Here is a 20,390-nt window from a genome sequence, read left to right as displayed (position 1 = left end):
ATAGTCTACTTGTCAACCCTGACTGCAACGTAATAGTATATTATGCAACTAGGGAGATAAAGTGCGTGATTACAAACGAGTGCTAAATACAACACGAGGCGTAGCCGAGTGTTGTATCTCACTCGTTTATGATCGCGTACTCTATCTTCCTAGTTGAATAATATATTTTTTATATAACATACATATGATACTTATCAATACAACGTTGTTGTGAGGTGCAAAAATGACTGCCGCCTGCCGCAGATTGTAGGAATACCTACTAATACATGCGTTTTGTTTTGAATTCAACTAAATTTTAATGAACATGTGAAGATAATTTTCAAAAGAGGTTTCATTTACCTAAACATTTATCGTGAATATAGGTACATACGATTTATTTATATCAAAACTCAACAATTCTAAAGTGAAATGTATTTTGTGACCGTATCGTTCACCATTGTTAATCGAATATTCATTTTAAGTAATTCACGCACGTCAAAATTCACTAATTAAATCACAATTATTTACTACAATGGTCTGAAGTTCGATTCACCGATTCAGTTTGCAACCTCAAACCTGTAACCTGTGGCTGTACCCAGTTGTTAAGCTGAACGGCCGACGCGACGTACGTACGGTCCGATAACGTGTTTACATTATACATGCTACGAAAGTAACACGTTACCCTTTACCATCCCACAACCTACTCGCAGATAAATTATGTAGCCGAAATTATATAAGGAATACAAACGGAAGGGCGAGGTGGGAGGGGGAGGCGGATGGTTCTCCATTTCCGCTGAATTTTTTTTGGGGTGTTGGGGCAACGCGTTCTTTCGTAGCGGTATAATGTAAAAATATCAGTGTTGCCAAATCGCAAAATTTTAGATTATCTCCCTAGGGAGTATCCAAAATTTAGATTACCTCCCGGATAGAGATTCATTCCTCTTCTTATTTACTCGCTCAGAATGTTCCGGTTTTTGCATCGAACAACAACGTTGTAATGATACGTATTATATGTATGTTATATGAAAAAGATAGTAACCTTTTGGGGAAAATTAATTTCTGGGCCCCAAAAATCTACTCCAGGCAAAAAAAAAAATATTCTCTCTACACAATTACAATACATCTAGGATGAAGGTGTCTCCTATGAATAACGTCATGGGTATGTCATGACACTCTCCTCTGTAGGTGTGCGGATTCAGACATCTATAGTATGGGTAGGTCTGCTTTCAGACATGTGGTGGAGAAGGCATGGGAATAGGAGCGTGTGTGCAATAGGAGCTGTTTATGAGCCATTTCATATCTCAGATTTTTTTCTTTTTCTGCCCTTTGTTTGGTTTTTTTCTTTAGTTTTTTCAAAATTATTTTTCTTCTGTTTGATTTTGTACTTTTTCTTTCCTTTTTTCTTTTTTCTTTTTGCTTATTTTACTTTCGTTTTCCAATAAGAAGAACTACATGTATATTGTATGTACTAAAGTTTCTTCTGTTTCTTGCTGGTTTACTTTTATGTTTTTTTCTTAGTTTTTTTATGAGTTATAGTTTTTCAGATCTATTTTAGTTTTATCTCTTAGCTGTAAACGATCTCTCCTGTAATTGGCGTACGCTGTTGGAGAGGCCTAAATTGTAAAAAAAAAATTATCGTTTCTCAAAACATTTAATCTTACGATTTGCGTTTTTATACAATATTATCTAATAATTAAATAGGTAATGGTATAAAACAGAAAAAAAAACTGCAACTTGTACTTGTTTCTTGTTTGGCGTTATCATCTGCAAGTTGAAAGTGAAACATTAAGATTGAAGTACGACGATTTTTCTGTTCGAAAATTACGAAATTCACACTTACAATTTACCGCCATATTGTTTATCTTGACGTATAAGTTGTATAGACTAGCTATTTGGGTAAAAAAAAATATTTTTCAATTCATACCTACTATTTCACTAATGATAATTTAATGATCATTTTATAAAAGCAGTTTCTTTAGTTACTTTTTAAGTCTTTATCTATTTGTGCAATTGTCGGATCTTTTGCTCCCGCTCCTTTGATGGCCAGTTTGGTGGAAAATTTTTTTACGTAATAATCTGCGAGTCATGCGATTTGAACTTTTGAAAAAATTCCTTCACGTATTAAATTTTGAGCATACTTAATTACTTACTGCAGATTTTAATTCTTCTAGATTGTTTCCCTACCCAGTGGCCATTGAGTTCGATCTTATCCATTTGGTTTCTCAAAGAATTTATTACGTTTATAGTGCATGTCCTCAATTTGCCATACTCTAGAAATGAACGCAGATATCGATGAACGTATATCTATACTTTGTATGAAATCTTACCTATTTGCTCGATAGCTGGATTTCGAATTCTGGCAGTCATTTGGTTACCTACTTCGAAGTGCGACTGGACCAAAAGCATCGCGAGTAGGTATCGAGAAATTCAGAGAATCACTTGATACGTACCTTCTTTGTATAAGTCCGTAAAATGCTTTGCTTTTACATACTCGTACATATGATCAAGCGTCTTAAAGACTAAAGTTAATATTCGCTTCGGTTTGAATTAAACTCACCTGTTCTAAATTCCTTTAGGTATGTTTTGTTGCTTTTAATGCTCCAGAATAAACCGTCTTTGTATTTGATGTTTTCTGAAAGTTGACGGAATTGAAATTTGAGTAATTTTGGCTGAAATACGAGTACCTGCGTAGGTATTTATTGTAAGATTATTTTCGATGAACATTACTGAAATCTTTTTCGGCGGCTTTTGGGATTGTCAGTCGGCTATCCAATTTTTTCACTTTGTATAAAAATGCTTTAATTCTTCTCATGAGCGTTTCTATCGTGGTGTATCCTACAATTTGTATACGTTCGTAAAAACTGGTATTAGGTAGGTACTCGTCAAAAAAAAAAAAATTGAACGTGATGAAAAATTATGTTTGTAGGGAAAAATTGAAAAAATGTTGTAGAATAATTTACCCCAAGCCGAAGTCGAACGAATTTGACCTGAAATAGAGATAGTTGATTTCTGTTTTGAACAATTATTATCTATACGTACCAATAGTTGTGAACGAAGTTTGATTTTCAATACTTACAGCAGATAGTCAGGCACACAGCAAAAATCAAAATCATTTTTAAGGAGAACATAATCTCACATGTGCTGCTATGGTACTTGGTAGACTTACTAGTACACCTTGTAAAAAAAAATACTCGTGCCAACATTAAGGTAAGATTAAGGTGCAATATGGTATAATTTATTATCGAAAAATAATTCGTGTAAGCGGCTGTTTCAACAAAGTTAAGTTATGAAGTGAATTGTTCGTTTGATTTGTCGATCTACGTCTGCATAGACCCCCTGAAATGTTGGTACTTGGTACCTAGTGATTAAACAAAACGTACGATTTTTTTTAACTTGTTGAAATCATTGAAACTTGTGATTTGATCGAATAGTCGAATAGGTACTTACTGTGTAACAACTTACAAAAAAGTGCTTTAAAAATCGAATTCGATTTGCAGTTTTAAGGCCCGGAAAATGCAATTGGATTTTGGTAAAAATGAGGGGTCGTCGTGGTTTTTTCGGATTTTTGAAAAAATGTCACGAAGCCTATTAAAATAGAAGCCAAGTCAGCTGCCTATTGCTAAAGTTGTCAAAGTTTCGCTTTCTGCCTAAAATACCAAAAAATCTCATATTTTGTCAAAATTGCCCAGCAGTACTTATTTCTTGCTAAATATTGTCGTTTTTTCGATTAAGAGTTTTGAAAAGTAGGTATACGTATAAAACAGTTGCCAAAAATCGTGCTTTTTACTGAAATTGTTAAAAATTTGAAAAAATCTAATATTGCTTTTTTTGAGATTGATTTTAGCCAAAAATTGCCTCAAAATCGCGCTTTTTGAAAAATTTACAAAAATCTCGTTTTTTTTAGCAAAAATTTATTTATTTATTTATTTTTTGGGTGTTTGTAATTTATTACAGCCATCGTGTGAGAGATTCTATCAAGTTGGTATGGTTTAGTTTTTTTGTTAGATCTATAAATTTAATATGTAAAAACAAAAAACTGGAGAAATTTCCAAAAAAAAGTAGCACTTTCTTGCTAATGAATCCCAAGAAGTCCTGCTTTTTACTGGAATTGTCAAAGTCTTTTTTTTTTGCCAAAAAGTTGTTGCAAATTCACGCTTCCTCAAAAATCTACAAAAATCTTGTTTTTTTTTCAAGCTAAATTACTTACTATGTAAAAACTGTTTTTTTAAGCTCCGAAAAGTTTTCTTTTTTTTCAAAAATTATTGGTTTGATTTTCTCACCTAAAATATTGTCAAAAAATACCGAAATATGTCTTTTTTTAAATATTTAAACAAACAATAACTGTAAAACAAGGTACTGAAAAAATTGCAAAAAATATCAAAAATTGCTGATTCTTGTTCAAGTTGTTAAATTTTTGCGTTTTGTGACATAAATTATTCTTACATCATAAAAAAATTGTTAAATCTGTGTTCTTACTTTTTTGAAAAAAATTATCCAAAAGTCTCACTCATTTGCTAGATATTGCCAAAAAGTAATACTTTCTTGCCATAATGATTCCCAAAAAGTACTTACATTTTTTGTTTGAATTGTTGTTGTTGTAAAAAAATTCTCGTTTTTCATCTCACAAAATTACAAAATTAAAAAAAATCGCAGTTTTTTTTTAAAGCTAGAAAAAATGAAAAATTTTCGAAAGAAAGAAAAAATAAACAGAAAATATGAAGGTTTGATTGAAAAAAAAGAACAAGCAGGAATTTAAGAGGTGAATTTTTTCAAATGCTTCAATCAATTTTTTGCAAAGAGGGTGGGAAAGGGTGAGGGGAGGGATCGGATCAAAATTCAGTCAAAAATGACATTTTTCTTCAGATTGAAAATTCTCAGTTTTTCCAAAATTGAATTTAAAATAAGGAGATAATTCAAAATTCTGCGGATAAAATGAGTAGAAAATTTTAGAGTTCGACTAATTCTAAACGAAAGAGAAAATAATAAAAAATTGTTGCTAGGATTTCATCAAAAAAACCTTGATACCTTTTTTCATATTCTCAATAAAACTTGGAAATTTCCATTTTTATATCTACCCTTCCATTTTCTAGGAATTTCAACTGATATAAATTTTGACCTTCTCTCAGAAATTGAAGGAAGGCTTTTGTAAAATTTTCTGCTGAAAGTTCTGCTTTTTCCATTTTTTCAATCGGGCTTCGATCACATTTCTGGGTATTTTTTCATTCCGTCAGAATTTAAAAAAATTTTCTACTTCTTTTTGAGATTTTTTGAAAAACTGAACGGAGAATTTTCAATCTAAAAAAGCGTTGTTTTAAATTTTGAATCCGATTCTTCTCCTTGTTCAAAGAATTTTTGAAACAATTTCTTCTATTTTTTCAGTTTTTACCGACTTTTCGGAGAAAAGTGGAGTATTGTATTTGTTGCGATAGTGGAAGTTGGGTCGGGGAGTGACTTTTCTTTGCGTTTCGAGGGTCTGGGATCACGATAGGCTCATTCCCAAAATTTCAGGTTTCCTTATATAAGGTTTATATACTTATACTCATAATTAATGTACTTGTGGCACCATTTTATATACTTTACACACGTTCAGGCACCAAAATTTACGTTGTGGCACCACCAAATGGTGCCACAACGTATTTTATTTAAAATCGTGTGGAATGTCATCAGGGCACTGCCAGGGGTTGTTAGGCAAATTTTTGTAATGGTGCCACAACGACATTTAAAAGTCCCTTTCAACATACTGGTAAAATTATATAGTCAACAGACGTTGTGGCACCATTTTCAGGTCTCATTAGTTTTCGATGTATTCTTTTGTAAAAATTCGTTGTAAAATGTTTCGATTAGATGGCGCTGTTGCTTATACCCTTAATCATCACTCTATACTCATATAATATAGAGGCACCAGGTGGTTTTTATTAATGAATGAACCGTTGCCAGAAAAACGCTCGCGTAAACGACTAAGTTTTTTTCACTTGCTACCTGGTGCGATTTGGGGACAATTTACCTTGCGCAATTTACCCCGCGCAATTTACCCTGCGCAATTTATCTCGTGCGAAAATTTATCTCGTGCGAAAATTTACCTCGCGCGAAAATTTACCTCGTAAGATGATTGATCTCGTGAGAAAATTTACCTTGTGTGAATATTTACCTTGTGAGAAAATTTACCTATTTGGAACATTTAACATGTAAAAACAATCACGACAAATTCAGGAACACTAAATGGTAAATTTATATTTAAAAATAAAGTATTATCGATTACTATTGTCGAAAGGGGAGGAGAAAGCGTAGTACTCAATATGTAATATTATGGGCAACTCCTCATAGGTACTCCATAAGATCTACATCTTTTGTTTCTGAAAATTTCGAAACCACACATTTTTCAGCTTCTGGGTGGCATCTCTGTAAACTTTCTTTTTTTTCTGAGGAGGTTCACCGGCAATTTTTTGATGAAACTCAAAATGTCAGCCCTTGGATACTAGCCGGACAATTTGTCACCATCATCGTGTTTCAAAAGTTCAAAGCTTCCAAGTTTATCGAGCGACAACATTTTTTTTCGACATTTTTCACTTAAAAATTCATTTAAAAATTTATTTCTCAGGAACCTTTGAACCGATTTTGATGAAACTCAAAATGTCAGCCCTTGGATACTAGCCGGACAATTTGTCACCATCATCGTGTTTCAAAAGTTCAAAGCTTCCAAGTTTATCGAGCGACAAAATTTTTTTTCGACATTTTTCACTTAAAAATCATTACCTTGAGTAACGACTGAACCAATTTTTCTGAAACTTGAAGTATCACAAGTCCATCACCATTCCTATGATGCCAGACTTGCACCATGATCCAAAAGTTCGTAGCTTTCGCGCGTAATCGAAAACAAAATTTTCAAAAGCTCAAAGCTTTCAAATTTGTCGAGCGACAAAATTTTTTTCAGAATTTTTCAAAACTCATTACCTAGGAAATGGCTGTACTGATTTCGATGAAACTTGAAATCTCACTTAGGTTTGCTCGATTCCTATTAAGTATACGACCCTCAATTTTTTGTGAATCATTCGTGAACGAATTGATCAATTTTTTGAAAGAACCATTCGCCAACGAATCTTTAATTTATGAATAAATTCGTTCGCGAATGAGTCACTAATACGAATCAACGTTCGCGAATGATTCATTGAAAATTGAGTAAATGAATCAATTCGTTCGCGAACGAATCACATGTCTGAATCGGTTCGTTCGCGAACGATTCACTTGTACGAATCGATTCGTTCGCGAACGATTCACTTGTACGAATCGATTCGTTCGCGAACGATCCACTTGTACGAATCGATTCGTTCGCGAACGATTCACTTGTACGAATCGATTCGTTCGCGAACGATTCACTTGTATGATTCGATTTGTTCGCCGACGAGTCACTTATACGAATCGATTCATTCACGAACGAGTCACTTGTACAAATCGATTCGTTCACGAACAAGTCACTTATACGAATCAGTTCGTTCGCGAATCACTGTTTAAATAAAAGTGGATCAATTCGTTTGTAAAAGATATTTATTTCACGAAAAGTCGGTCTTCTCACGCTTACTGCGTGAGAGTTTTTTTTTTTTTTAATTTTAGAAGAAATGATAAATTTTTGATGTAAAGAAAAATGAATGTTGTTTGACTGAATTTTTTTTTTTTTTTTTTTGGGTGTTTGTAATTACTTGATTATTACACCCGTCGTATGAGATTTAAATCGAGTTGGTAAGGTCAAGTTTTTTAATTAGGTCTAAGAATTTTTTAATTTCGGAAGGGTCGTCTGGTATGAATAGGGATCTTTCATCTATTTGTAGGGACAGTCTGTGCTGATGTAAGGAGGGACATTGAAATAGTAAGTGTTGGACAGATATAAGTTCTGAGAGGCAGAATTGGCATGTGGGTTTTGGGGCCTTTTCATAGAGGTGATTATGTGTGATTTTTGTGTGGCCAATTCTCAGTCTGGTTATAATGATTTCTTCAAGTCTGTTTTGATCCGATCTCTGTGCCTTTTTCTTCACCTCACCCCACCCTGCGGAAAATTGAAAAGATTTCCCACTGAAAGTCAATCCAAACTTTATTATTCATTTTTTCTACTTCTTTCAGAGTTTTGAATTTTTCACATCTTTTTGATTTTTTCCACAAGCGGAGGACTCTTATCTGGAAAAATTTCATCTAGAATAAATTTTGATCCAATACCTCTCCTACCTCTCCTTACCCTCTCACCCCACCGCTCTCTATTGAAAAAAATTGTAAACCTTTGAATAAATTTTCTGCTAAAAGTTCTGCTTTCTCCATTTTTTAGTCAATTTGATTTTTTTCAATTTGTATAATTTTTTTTTTTAATTTATAACATAATACGTACCTACTTATCTAATAATTAATCTAATAATTAAATAGGTATGAAACAGAAAAAAAAACCGCAACTTGAACTTGTTTTTTGGTTGGCTTTTTCATCTGTAAGTTGAGTGAAACATTAAGATTAAAGTTCGATGATTTTTCTGTTCAAACATTATGTAATTCACACTTACATTCTACTGCCATATTGTGTATCTTGACGTATAAGTTGTATAGATTTGCTATAAACGAAAGAGAAAATAATAAAAAATTGTTGCTAGGATTTCATCAAAAAAACCTTGATACCTTTTTTCATATTCTCAATAAAACTTGGAAATTTCCATTTTTATATCTACCCTTCCATTTTCTAGGAATTTCAACTGATATAAATTTTGACCTTCTCTCAGAAATTGAAGGAAGGCTTTTGTAAAATTTTCTGCTGAAAGTTCTGCTTTTTCCATTTTTTCAATCGGGCTTCGATCACATTTCTGGGTATTTTTTCATTCCGTCAGAATTTAAAAAAATTTTCTACTTCTTTTTGAGATTTTTTGAAAAACTGAACGGAGAATTTTCAATCTAAAAAAGCGTTGTTTTAAATTTTGAATCCGATTCTTCTCCTTGTTCAAAGAATTTTTGAAACAATTTCTTCTATTTTTTCAGTTTTTACCGACTTTTCGGAGAAAAGTGGAGTATTGTATTTGTTGCGATAGTGGAAGTTGGGTCGGGGAGTGACTTTTCTTTGCGTTTCGAGGGTCTGGGATCACGATAGGCTCATTCCCAAAATTTCAGGTTTCCTTATATAAGGTTTATATACTTATACTCATAATTAATGTACTTGTGGCACCATTTTATATACTTTACACACGTTCAGGCACCAAAATTTACGTTGTGGCACCACCAAATGGTGCCACAACGTATTTTATTTAAAATCGTGTGGAATGTCATCAGGGCACTGCCAGGGGTTGTTAGGCAAATTTTTGTAATGGTGCCACAACGACATTTAAAAGTCCCTTTCAACATACTGGTAAAATTATATAGTCAACAGACGTTGTGGCACCATTTTCAGGTCTCATTAGTTTTCGATGTATTCTTTTGTAAAAATTCGTTGTAAAATGTTTCGATTAGATGGCGCTGTTGCTTATACCCTTAATCATCACTCTATACTCATATAATATAGAGGCACCAGGTGGTTTTTATTAATGAATGAACCGTTGCCAGAAAAACGCTCGCGTAAACGACTAAGTTTTTTTCACTTGCTACCTGGTGCGATTTGGGGACAATTTACCTTGCGCAATTTACCCCGCGCAATTTACCCTGCGCAATTTATCTCGTGCGAAAATTTATCTCGTGCGAAAATTTACCTCGCGCGAAAATTTACCTCGTAAGATGATTGATCTCGTGAGAAAATTTACCTTGTGTGAATATTTACCTTGTGAGAAAATTTACCTATTTGGAACATTTAACATGTAAAAACAATCACGACAAATTCAGGAACACTAAATGGTAAATTTATATTTAAAAATAAAGTATTATCGATTACTATTGTCGAAAGGGGAGGAGAAAGCGTAGTACTCAATATGTAATATTATGGGCAACTCCTCATAGGTACTCCATAAGATCTACATCTTTTGTTTCTGAAAATTTCGAAACCACACATTTTTCAGCTTCTGGGTGGCATCTCTGTAAACTTTCTTTTTTTTCTGAGGAGGTTCACCGGCAATTTTTTGATGAAACTCAAAATGTCAGCCCTTGGATACTAGCCGGACAATTTGTCACCATCATCGTGTTTCAAAAGTTCAAAGCTTCCAAGTTTATCGAGCGACAACATTTTTTTTCGACATTTTTCACTTAAAAATTCATTTAAAAATTTATTTCTCAGGAACCTTTGAACCGATTTTGATGAAACTCAAAATGTCAGCCCTTGGATACTAGCCGGACAATTTGTCACCATCATCGTGTTTCAAAAGTTCAAAGCTTCCAAGTTTATCGAGCGACAAAATTTTTTTTCGACATTTTTCACTTAAAAATCATTACCTTGAGTAACGACTGAACCAATTTTTCTGAAACTTGAAGTATCACAAGTCCATCACCATTCCTATGATGCCAGACTTGCACCATGATCCAAAAGTTCGTAGCTTTCGCGCGTAATCGAAAACAAAATTTTCAAAAGCTCAAAGCTTTCAAATTTGTCGAGCGACAAAATTTTTTTCAGAATTTTTCAAAACTCATTACCTAGGAAATGGCTGTACTGATTTCGATGAAACTTGAAATCTCACTTAGGTTTGCTCGATTCCTATTAAGTATACGACCCTCAATTTTTTGTGAATCATTCGTGAACGAATTGATCAATTTTTTGAAAGAACCATTCGCCAACGAATCTTTAATTTATGAATAAATTCGTTCGCGAATGAGTCACTAATACGAATCAACGTTCGCGAATGATTCATTGAAAATTGAGTAAATGAATCAATTCGTTCGCGAACGAATCACATGTCTGAATCGGTTCGTTCGCGAACGATTCACTTGTACGAATCGATTCGTTCGCGAACGATTCACTTGTACGAATCGATTCGTTCGCGAACGATCCACTTGTACGAATCGATTCGTTCGCGAACGATTCACTTGTACGAATCGATTCGTTCGCGAACGATTCACTTGTATGATTCGATTTGTTCGCCGACGAGTCACTTATACGAATCGATTCATTCACGAACGAGTCACTTGTACAAATCGATTCGTTCACGAACAAGTCACTTATACGAATCAGTTCGTTCGCGAATCACTGTTTAAATAAAAGTGGATCAATTCGTTTGTAAAAGATATTTATTTCACGAAAAGTCGGTCTTCTCACGCTTACTGCGTGAGAGTTTTTTTTTTTTTTAATTTTAGAAGAAATGATAAATTTTTGATGTAAAGAAAAATGAATGTTGTTTGACTGAATTTTTTTTTTTTTTTTTTTGGGTGTTTGTAATTACTTGATTATTACACCCGTCGTATGAGATTTAAATCGAGTTGGTAAGGTCAAGTTTTTTAATTAGGTCTAAGAATTTTTTAATTTCGGAAGGGTCGTCTGGTATGAATAGGGATCTTTCATCTATTTGTAGGGACAGTCTGTGCTGATGTAAGGAGGGACATTGAAATAGTAAGTGTTGGACAGATATAAGTTCTGAGAGGCAGAATTGGCATGTGGGTTTTGGGGCCTTTTCATAGAGGTGATTATGTGTGATTTTTGTGTGGCCAATTCTCAGTCTGGTTATAATGATTTCTTCAAGTCTGTTTTGATCCGATCTCTGTGCCTTTTTCTTCACCTCACCCCACCCTGCGGAAAATTGAAAAGATTTCCCACTGAAAGTCAATCCAAACTTTATTATTCATTTTTTCTACTTCTTTCAGAGTTTTGAATTTTTCACATCTTTTTGATTTTTTCCACAAGCGGAGGACTCTTATCTGGAAAAATTTCATCTAGAATAAATTTTGATCCAATACCTCTCCTACCTCTCCTTACCCTCTCACCCCACCGCTCTCTATTGAAAAAAATTGTAAACCTTTGAATAAATTTTCTGCTAAAAGTTCTGCTTTCTCCATTTTTTAGTCAATTTGATTTTTTTCAATTTGTATAATTTTTTTTTTTAATTTATAACATAATACGTACCTACTTATCTAATAATTAATCTAATAATTAAATAGGTATGAAACAGAAAAAAAAACCGCAACTTGAACTTGTTTTTTGGTTGGCTTTTTCATCTGTAAGTTGAGTGAAACATTAAGATTAAAGTTCGATGATTTTTCTGTTCAAACATTATGTAATTCACACTTACATTCTACTGCCATATTGTGTATCTTGACGTATAAGTTGTATAGATTTGCTATTTGGGTAAAAAAAATTCTTATTGAAATTCGTATTTCACCAATTAATACGATCAATTTACAAAATCAGCTTTCTTTTAGTTACTTTTTAAAATATTATCTCTTTGTGCAATTAATGGATTTTTTGCTGCCGCTCCTTTGATGGCCAGTTTGGTGGAAAATTTTCTAACGTAATAATCTGCGAATCACGCGAATTGAACTCTTGAGAAAATAGACTTACTGTGTAGGAGAATCTTCACATTTTATATACCTCACTATGAGCACACTTACTGCATAGTTCAATTCTTCTAGATTGTTTCCCCACCCAGTGACCAGTGCGTAAGATATCATCCATTTGGCTCTCCAAAGATTTTATAACGTTTGTGCTGCATGTCTCCAATTTTGCATACTCTAAAAATGAACGCAGGTATTGATGAACGTAATTTGTATAGAACATTACATAAATTTGATTTTTTGGATATTTTTATTATGAATGTCATTCCCAAAATCGGCTCAAATGTGTATAAACTTGTTAAATGCAAGTCGAGTATAATACACTGTTGTATGAGAAATACGACAGTGTACTGAGAGTGAGCTAATTGGTTGAGTCAGAGTAAATTCGAGGAATAGGTTGAGGAGTGAGTGAATTAAAGTAGGACACTTGAACATGGCGTTTTTATATCGTTTAAATATTAGTTGGTATCAAGCTAAACAGTAAGTTTGTACTGAGACAGTTGATCAGTTGAATATTGTACATATTGGAGAATACACATTGACTTTTTAGATATGGACTGCTAGCGGCCCATAAGCTTAACATAATACGGCTATTGTCTTGAACATAGTAAGTCGAGGGTTGCAATCTGTGCATGAGCCAGCTCTGCTGTGACGTTATAGGTACCACCCAGGTATGGTTACACGGTGGTGTGGGAGGTATACCATTGTCACCTGGTACGACGTCATTTTTCAGATTCCGGCATGCGCAGAAGCCAAACCTCGACTGACTGATGAAATCATGAACTATGTTCAAGACCATTGCCTTATGTACCACTAGCAGTCCATATCTAAAAAGTCAATGAGAATACGTCGTTTTAACCGAGAATTGGCGCCCAACGTGGGGCGCCAATTCTGTTGTATGAGATAATAGGCAGTGGTCTGTTAAAACGATGTATTCCATAATATGTACAATATTCAACTACTTGATTTTTAGCTGCCCAACTTCATATGCACGCCTTCTGGAGCATATTCAAAATTCTAGAGGAATTGAAAAAAGCATAATTCACCCAAAAACAGATAATTTTGAATTTTCAAACGTTCATCAAAAAAAGAAGTTGGGCAGCTGAAAATTTGGTTTTTCGGGATTTTAAACCATGCTCTTTTCTTTCCAAAAATCCTGTACCGTTCAAATTGGATGATCGACACCTCATGTGGTTCCCTTGTTAGATAAGTTAATATTCGCTTCGGTTTAAATTGAACTCACCTGTTATGAATTGTTTAAGGTATGTTTTGTCGCTTTTAATGCTCCAGAGTAAATCGTCTTTGTATTTTATTTTTTCTGAAATTTAACGGGATTTAAATTTTAGTAATTTTGGCAGAAATACGAGTAGCTGTGTAGGTAGGTACATATGTATTTGGTGCAAGATTATTTTCAATGAGCATTACTGAAATCTTTTGCGGCGGCTTTTGGGATTGTCAGTCGGCTATCCAATTTTTTCACTTTGTATAAAAATGTTTTAATTCTTTCCGTGAGCGTTTTTATCGTGGTGGATTCTACAATATGTATTTGTTTGTGAAAACTCGTATAACTCGTTTTAAAAAAATTGAAATTGATCTAAATTATATTTAAGGAAAAATTGAAGAAGAAAAAAAGAATTTGTGGAATAATTTACCTTCAGCCAAAGTCGAACGAATTTGACCTGAAATAAAGATAGTTGATTTCTGTTTTGAAAAATTATTAATTAAATTGTGAGCGAAGTTTGATTTTAAATACTTACAGCAGATAGTCAGGCATAATACGCTAAAAATGAAAATCATTTTTAAGGAGAACATAATTTCACACGTACTGTTTGTACTTGGTAAACTTGAACTTTGAAAGAAAAAAATACTCGTGCGAACATTAAGGTAAGATTAAGGTGCAATATGGTATGCTTTATTGTCGAAAAATATTTGTGTAAGCAGCTGTTTCAACAACAAACGTTATTTTGATACGAATTTTTCATTTGATGTGTCGATCTACAATGTACGTCTGCGTACACCCAGAAATACAATATAATTGGTAGTGATTTAAAAAAACGTACGAATTTTTTCAACTTGTTGAAATGATTGAAACTATGTATGATTTGATCAAATAGTCGAGTACTGTGTAACTGACAAAAAGTGCTTTTAAAATCGAATTCGACTTGCAGTTTCAAGGCCCGAAAAATTCAATCGGATTTCGGTACATAGCAATGAGAGGTCGTGGTTTTTTTCGAGTTTTTGAGAAAATGTCACGAAGCCTATCAAAATGAAAGGAGTCAAAGTTTCACGTTCTGCCTAAAATACCGAAAAATCTCATATTTTGTCAAAATTGCCCAGTAGTCTTATTTCTTGCTAAAAAGTGTCGCTTTTTCGATTAAGATTTTTAAAAAAGTAGGTATAATTTTTTTGATAATCTCGTAGTTGCCAAAAATCCTGCTTTTTGCTGAAATTGTCAAAAATTTACAAAAATCTCGTTTTCGAGCAAAGTTTAAGTAACTATGTATATCTAACATTGTGCTTGAAATTGTACTTTTTTTTGGAAAAAAAACGAGAAGTCTTGCTTTTTTGAGATTGATTTTTGCCAAAAATTGTCACAAAATCAAGTTTTTTCAAAAATTTGCAAAAATCTCGTTTTTTAGCAAAATTTATACCTAACATTGCTTAAAATTGTATTAAAAAACGAAAATTCTCGCTTTTTCTGGAATTGATTTTTGCCAAAAATTGTCACAAAATCACGCTTTTCATAAATTTACAAAAATCTCGAATTGAAAATTATTGTTTAGAAGAAAAAAAAAACTTCAAAAAGTTTCGTTTTTTCCAAAAATTATTGCTTTGCTTTTTTTCACCTAAAATTGCCAAAAAATACAGAAAGGTCTCTTTTCAAAAAACTGCTGAAAGTAATAAAAATATATGATTTATTTACCCATAAATGCCAAAAATTGCTGCTTTTTTATATTCAAGTTCTCAAGTTTTTGCTTTGATGACAATATAAATTCTTGTGTTTTAGCAGACTTGGTAATATAGGTATGCTTACTTTTTTCCATAAATGATCCAAAAGCCCCGCTGTTTTGGCAGAAATTGCAAAAAAGTAGCACTTTCTTGCCAATGATTCCGAAAAAGTCTTGCGTTTTGCTTGAATTGTCAAAATCATTGCTTTTGTAAAAAATTCTCATTTGTGGTGAAGGTGGAAGGTGAGTCGTAGGTTCGTATGGGTGGGGGATTTCAAATTTTGCTTATATTATGGTGTAATACGTCGCGTCGATTGATGTTTTCGAGGTTGTAGAGTTCGAATCTGGAGTTGGTTTTTTGGTAGAATGAGGAAAGTAAAAAATTCCAAATTTGGTTTTTATTTATCTCAATGTTTTCTTATACCACTGATGTTCAAAGTTGACAGTTTTTTATATAAAATCAGAATTCAGAACATGTTTTGAAAAAAAAAAATGCTATACAATCAGGCAATATCATGTGTTCTTTTCTGCAGGATGATGTCAGATGTGTATTTTGGAGTGGTGTTACTATGTTTTGGGGATTTTTTGCTTTGTTTTCTCAGATGATTATTATTTTTTCTCCTTGCGTGAGTTTTTCAATTTTTTACAAATACATTTTTGTACTCTACAATAAATTGTCAGATGAATTGTTTTTCTGAAGTTACCACAAAGACAGCCAAAATGCCACTATGGGGGATTCAATAGGTAGGAGGGGGAGATTTCTACAAATCGCCATTCTCATACACATCCGTGTTTTTGAGCGAAAGGTATTTCAAATAATCATTAGTTAGCTCATTTCATTACTGTTCCAACTTCCACGGGGCACAGTAGGCCACAACCCCCCTCTCCCCAAACAGTGATACTTGAATAGCATTCAACCCTAAAAACAAGCTCAAGATTCGAATTCTGCGACCTTGAACACATATCAATCAACATGTTACACAATATTATAGACAAAATTTGAAATTTCTTCTCTCCCCTTGCTTCGTCTCCTACCCCTGCGAAAAAATAACCCCAGATTCGAATTATTTTATTTATTTAAACAATTTTGGTCTCTCCAACAGCCAGAGCCAATTACAGGAAAGACCGATTATAATTAAGGGAGAATAAAAACTAAATATCACTTTATAAACTGAAAAGAAAAAGAAACAAAACAAAAAAATACAAAAAATACAAAAAATAAAGAAGATAAGGAGGTAGAGTGAGAAAAAATCAGAAATAAAAGAAAATGTGATACTAACAACAAAAGATAAGTAAGACCATTTATAAGTGGTGATTTATAAAGAGAAAAAAAAATTAAAAAATTGAGAAAAACATATAAAAAAAGAAAGAAAAATGAAACCAACCAAAAAATAAAGCAAACAAGAAAAAAAACAAACAAAAATAGATAATAATAATAATAATAATAATAATAATAATAACAATAACAGGGTAATAACAAGGTAGCCCACAAGAAACTCCCGATGCACCCATGCCCCTACTGGCCTACTCCCAACGCACCCCTCACCAAACGCTTGAAAGCTGACCTACCCATACTAAAAATTTCAGCATCTGCACATCTACTGAGAAAGGTATCTGAGATGCCCATGACGTTGTTCATAGGAGATACCTTCATCCTACATGTATGGTAATTGCTCAAGGAGAAAGTTTTTTTTTGTCTAGAATGGATTTTGGGGGCCCAGAAATTGATTTTTCCCAAAAGGTTACTATCATTTATGTTACCATGGATAACATCATATAGGAACATCAGTGCTATTATTTCTCTTCTTTCTTCTAATGAGTTGATTTCAAATCCTTCTAACAGTTCCTTTTGAGTTAGGTCATGAGGATAATATTCGAAGGTCTTTAAATATATGTAGTTTAGAAATCTGTTTTGGATTTTTTCAAGTTCTTTTATGAATTTTTTGGTATGAGGAAACCAGACTAGTATTCCAAACTCAAGGATTGATCTTATGTATGAGAAATATAAAATTTTAAAAGTGCTTATCCTCCTGAAATGTGAAGAATTTCTGACCACAAAATACGCCATCCGTCTTGCCTTGACTAACACAGCATTGACATGAACCTTGAAGGTAAGCCCCACATCTAGAGTCACACCCAGGTCCCTAACTGTTGTTAAGCGAGAAAGTTCTTCCCCATTGGCTGTATATGTGCAACCAATAACATTTTTTTTTCGAGTAAATGTAATTGTAGCAAAATTTAGAAACATTCAGTGGAAGTTTGTTTACAATGCTCCATTCAACAAACCTATCCAAATCTGCCTGAAGTTCTTGGCTATCTTTTACAGATTGAATTTTCTTATATATTTTTGCATCATCAGCAAAAAGAAGGCTCTCTGAGTTTTCCAGCACAGATGGGAGGTCATTTACAAATAATAGAAAGAATAGGGGGCCCAAGTTGGAGCCCTGAGGGACACCAGACGGACAGGGGTATATACTAGATATTTTGTTTTTATAGGACACATACTGCACCCTTCCATTCAGATAAGACCAGAACAAACTACACAAGTTGTGAGAGAAACCAATACGACCTCAAAAACATATCAATCGACATATTACACATTAATATAGACAAAATTTGTAATTTACTCTCTCTTCCCTTGACTCACCTCCCACCCCTACAAAAAAATCTCCAGATTCGAATTCTACGACCTCGAGAACATATTATTCGATATATTACACAATAATGTAGGAAAAATTCAAAATTTCCCCTCTCCCCACGCCTCACCTCCCACTCCTACAAAAAAAAATAACTCCAGATTCAGATTCTACGACCTCGAAAACATATTATTCGACATATTACATGATAATGTAGGAAAATTTTGAAATTTACCCTCTCCCCACGCCTCACCCCCACTCCTACAAAAAAAATAACTCCAGATTCGGATTCTACGATCTCGAAAACATATTATTCGACATATTGCGAATCGATCAGGGTCGAATCCTAATATCACCAATTAATTTTGTAGATTTTCTGACTTACTCCAAAGCGGGGTAAGTCAGAACAAGTTGCATTTTATTCGATTGTGCGAAAGCTACTGTGACAATCGCGCTGAAATTTTTACCATAGGTTAAGAACCCTTATGGGAACCTACATACCAAATTTCAGCCATATTGGTTCATGAGTACGAGAGTAACAGCTGATCAAAGTTGAAATCGTGAAAAAACGTTCTGACTTCCCCCGGTGCACCTTATATGTATATGTACACGATTTTTACCTTTTATTTTTGAGAATTACCCACCTACCTATCCTAAAGTTTAATTATGTGATGATTTTTATTGAAACCAAGACTAATCGAATTCGTTTTGTTTTTTTTTCTGTTTTAGGTGAGTACGAATTTTCATCCTGAGAATACTTATTACGTGTTCCCTTTGTGAATGGAAATCAGTGAGTCGTTTTATGATTTTTGTAAAAATTGGAATTTGTTTGGAGATAATCGAGTACCTAGTCAGGTTTTCTGTTCGCTTCTATTGTGTAGGAGAAAAGCAAAATGTACCTACGTACTTCGGTATTGGGCGAATGCAATGTTTAATGTTCTCGTTCTGTTCTGACATCATAGCATAGTCACTCGGTACCTACTCGTTGCAATTCAAATAATATGTTCAATGAGTGTTCCGAGTACATACAAAATTTTCACCAGTGTAGGTATGGTGGTAAATGTTGAAGTATTGGGTAGCGATTTAGAAAATTTTTAAAAAATGTTTCAAATGCGTAAAATTCTTGAACGTAATAATATTAGGAATCATTGAATCTGGTTGGGAACTGAATTATTTATTTTTTTCTACATAATTTAAACGATGAGTATACGTAAACACTAATCATCGTTTCTTGCAACATTTAATTCGTACGATTTGCGTTTTTATTATAAATTATCTAACAATTAAATAGGTATTGGTAGAAAACAGAAGAAAAAACTGCAACTTATCCTTGTATTTTTGTTGGCGTATTCATCTGTAAGTCGAGTGAAACATTAAGCACATTCATAATACAGTTCAAATTTCAAAGTTCGATGATTTTTCTATTCGAAAATTACGAAAATCGCACTTACATGCTTCCACCATTTCGTGTATTTTGGCGTATAACTTGTATAAATTATCTATTTGGGTGAGAATTTTTTTTTTTTTTGAAATTCATATTATTCATATTTCAACGATTATTTAAAAAAAAAAACTGTTTTCTTAGTTACTTTTTAAAATGCCATGTATTTGTTGAATTTCTGAATCTTTTGCTGCTGCTCCTTTGATGGTCAGCTTGGTGGAAAATTTGTTGACGTAATAATCTACGAGTCGTGCGAATTGAACGTTCGAGATAATTGACTTGCCATATACGAGAATCTTCATAAATTTTATAATACTACGAGCATATACGAATATACTTACTGCAGAGTTTAATTCTTCTAGACTGTTCGCCCACCCAGTGATTAGTGAGTAAAATGTCATTAATTTGGCTGAGCAAAGACTTTATAACGTTTGTGGTGTATTTCGCCAATTTGACATACTCTAAAAAACGAACGCAGATATCGATGAACGTACTCATACTTGATTGTATTGAACCTTACCTACTTGGACAGATATCTCTAGCTGGATTTCGAAATCTGGCAGTTTTGGTCACTTACTTCGAAGTGTGACTAGACCAAAGATATCGCGAATATCGGAAAATACAGAATCTCTTGATATACATGTACCTTCGTGTCAAGGTCCATAAAATTCTTTGCTTTTGTATGTATGTATAATCAAGCATCATAAAGGCTATAAAGTTGATATTCGCTCCGATTTAAATTAAACTTACCTGTTCTAAATTCTTTAAGGTATGTTTTGTTGCTTTTAATGCTCCAGAGTAAACCGTCTTTGTATTTGATATTTTCTGAAATTTGATGGGATTTGAATTTAAGTAGGTAATTTTGACCTAAATACGAGTAACTGGATAGGTATTTAGATGTAAGATTATTTTCAACGAGCATTACTGAAATCTTTTGCGGCGTCTGGGAATTTTAATTTGCTA

The 20,390-nt window shown here is 33.4% G+C and overlaps 2 protein-coding genes across 3 annotated transcripts in view; one reads left to right on the top strand and one right to left on the bottom strand.

Annotated features, from left to right (window-relative positions):
- Positions 1 to 20,390, top strand: part of LOC135846245 (uncharacterized) — a 94,613-nt gene that overhangs the window by 66,218 nt on the left and 8,005 nt on the right. The window lies entirely within an intron of this gene.
- LOC135849084 (uncharacterized) lies at positions 1,616 to 3,129 on the bottom strand. Of its 2 annotated transcripts, XM_065369260.1 has the most exons (8): positions 3,056 to 3,129; positions 2,940 to 2,966; positions 2,707 to 2,814; positions 2,537 to 2,611; positions 2,130 to 2,249; positions 1,963 to 2,055; positions 1,820 to 1,867; positions 1,616 to 1,743 (listed from the first exon to the last, which is right to left on the bottom strand). In XM_065369260.1, exons 1-8 carry the CDS (start codon positions 3,105 to 3,107, stop codon positions 1,673 to 1,675), a joined length of 594 nt encoding a protein of 197 aa, XP_065225332.1. In that variant the 5' UTR covers positions 3,108 to 3,129; the 3' UTR covers positions 1,616 to 1,672. The 2 variants fall into 2 exon arrangements, with proteins under 2 accessions (XP_065225332.1, XP_065225330.1); XM_065369258.1 differs by having other exon boundaries at positions 1,629 to 1,867.

Source organism: Planococcus citri, chromosome 5, assembly GCF_950023065.1.
Source record: "Planococcus citri chromosome 5, ihPlaCitr1.1, whole genome shotgun sequence".
Classification (NCBI taxonomy): domain Eukaryota; kingdom Metazoa; phylum Arthropoda; class Insecta; order Hemiptera; family Pseudococcidae; genus Planococcus; species Planococcus citri.
This window is presented reverse-complemented; position numbering and strand designations above follow the sequence as displayed.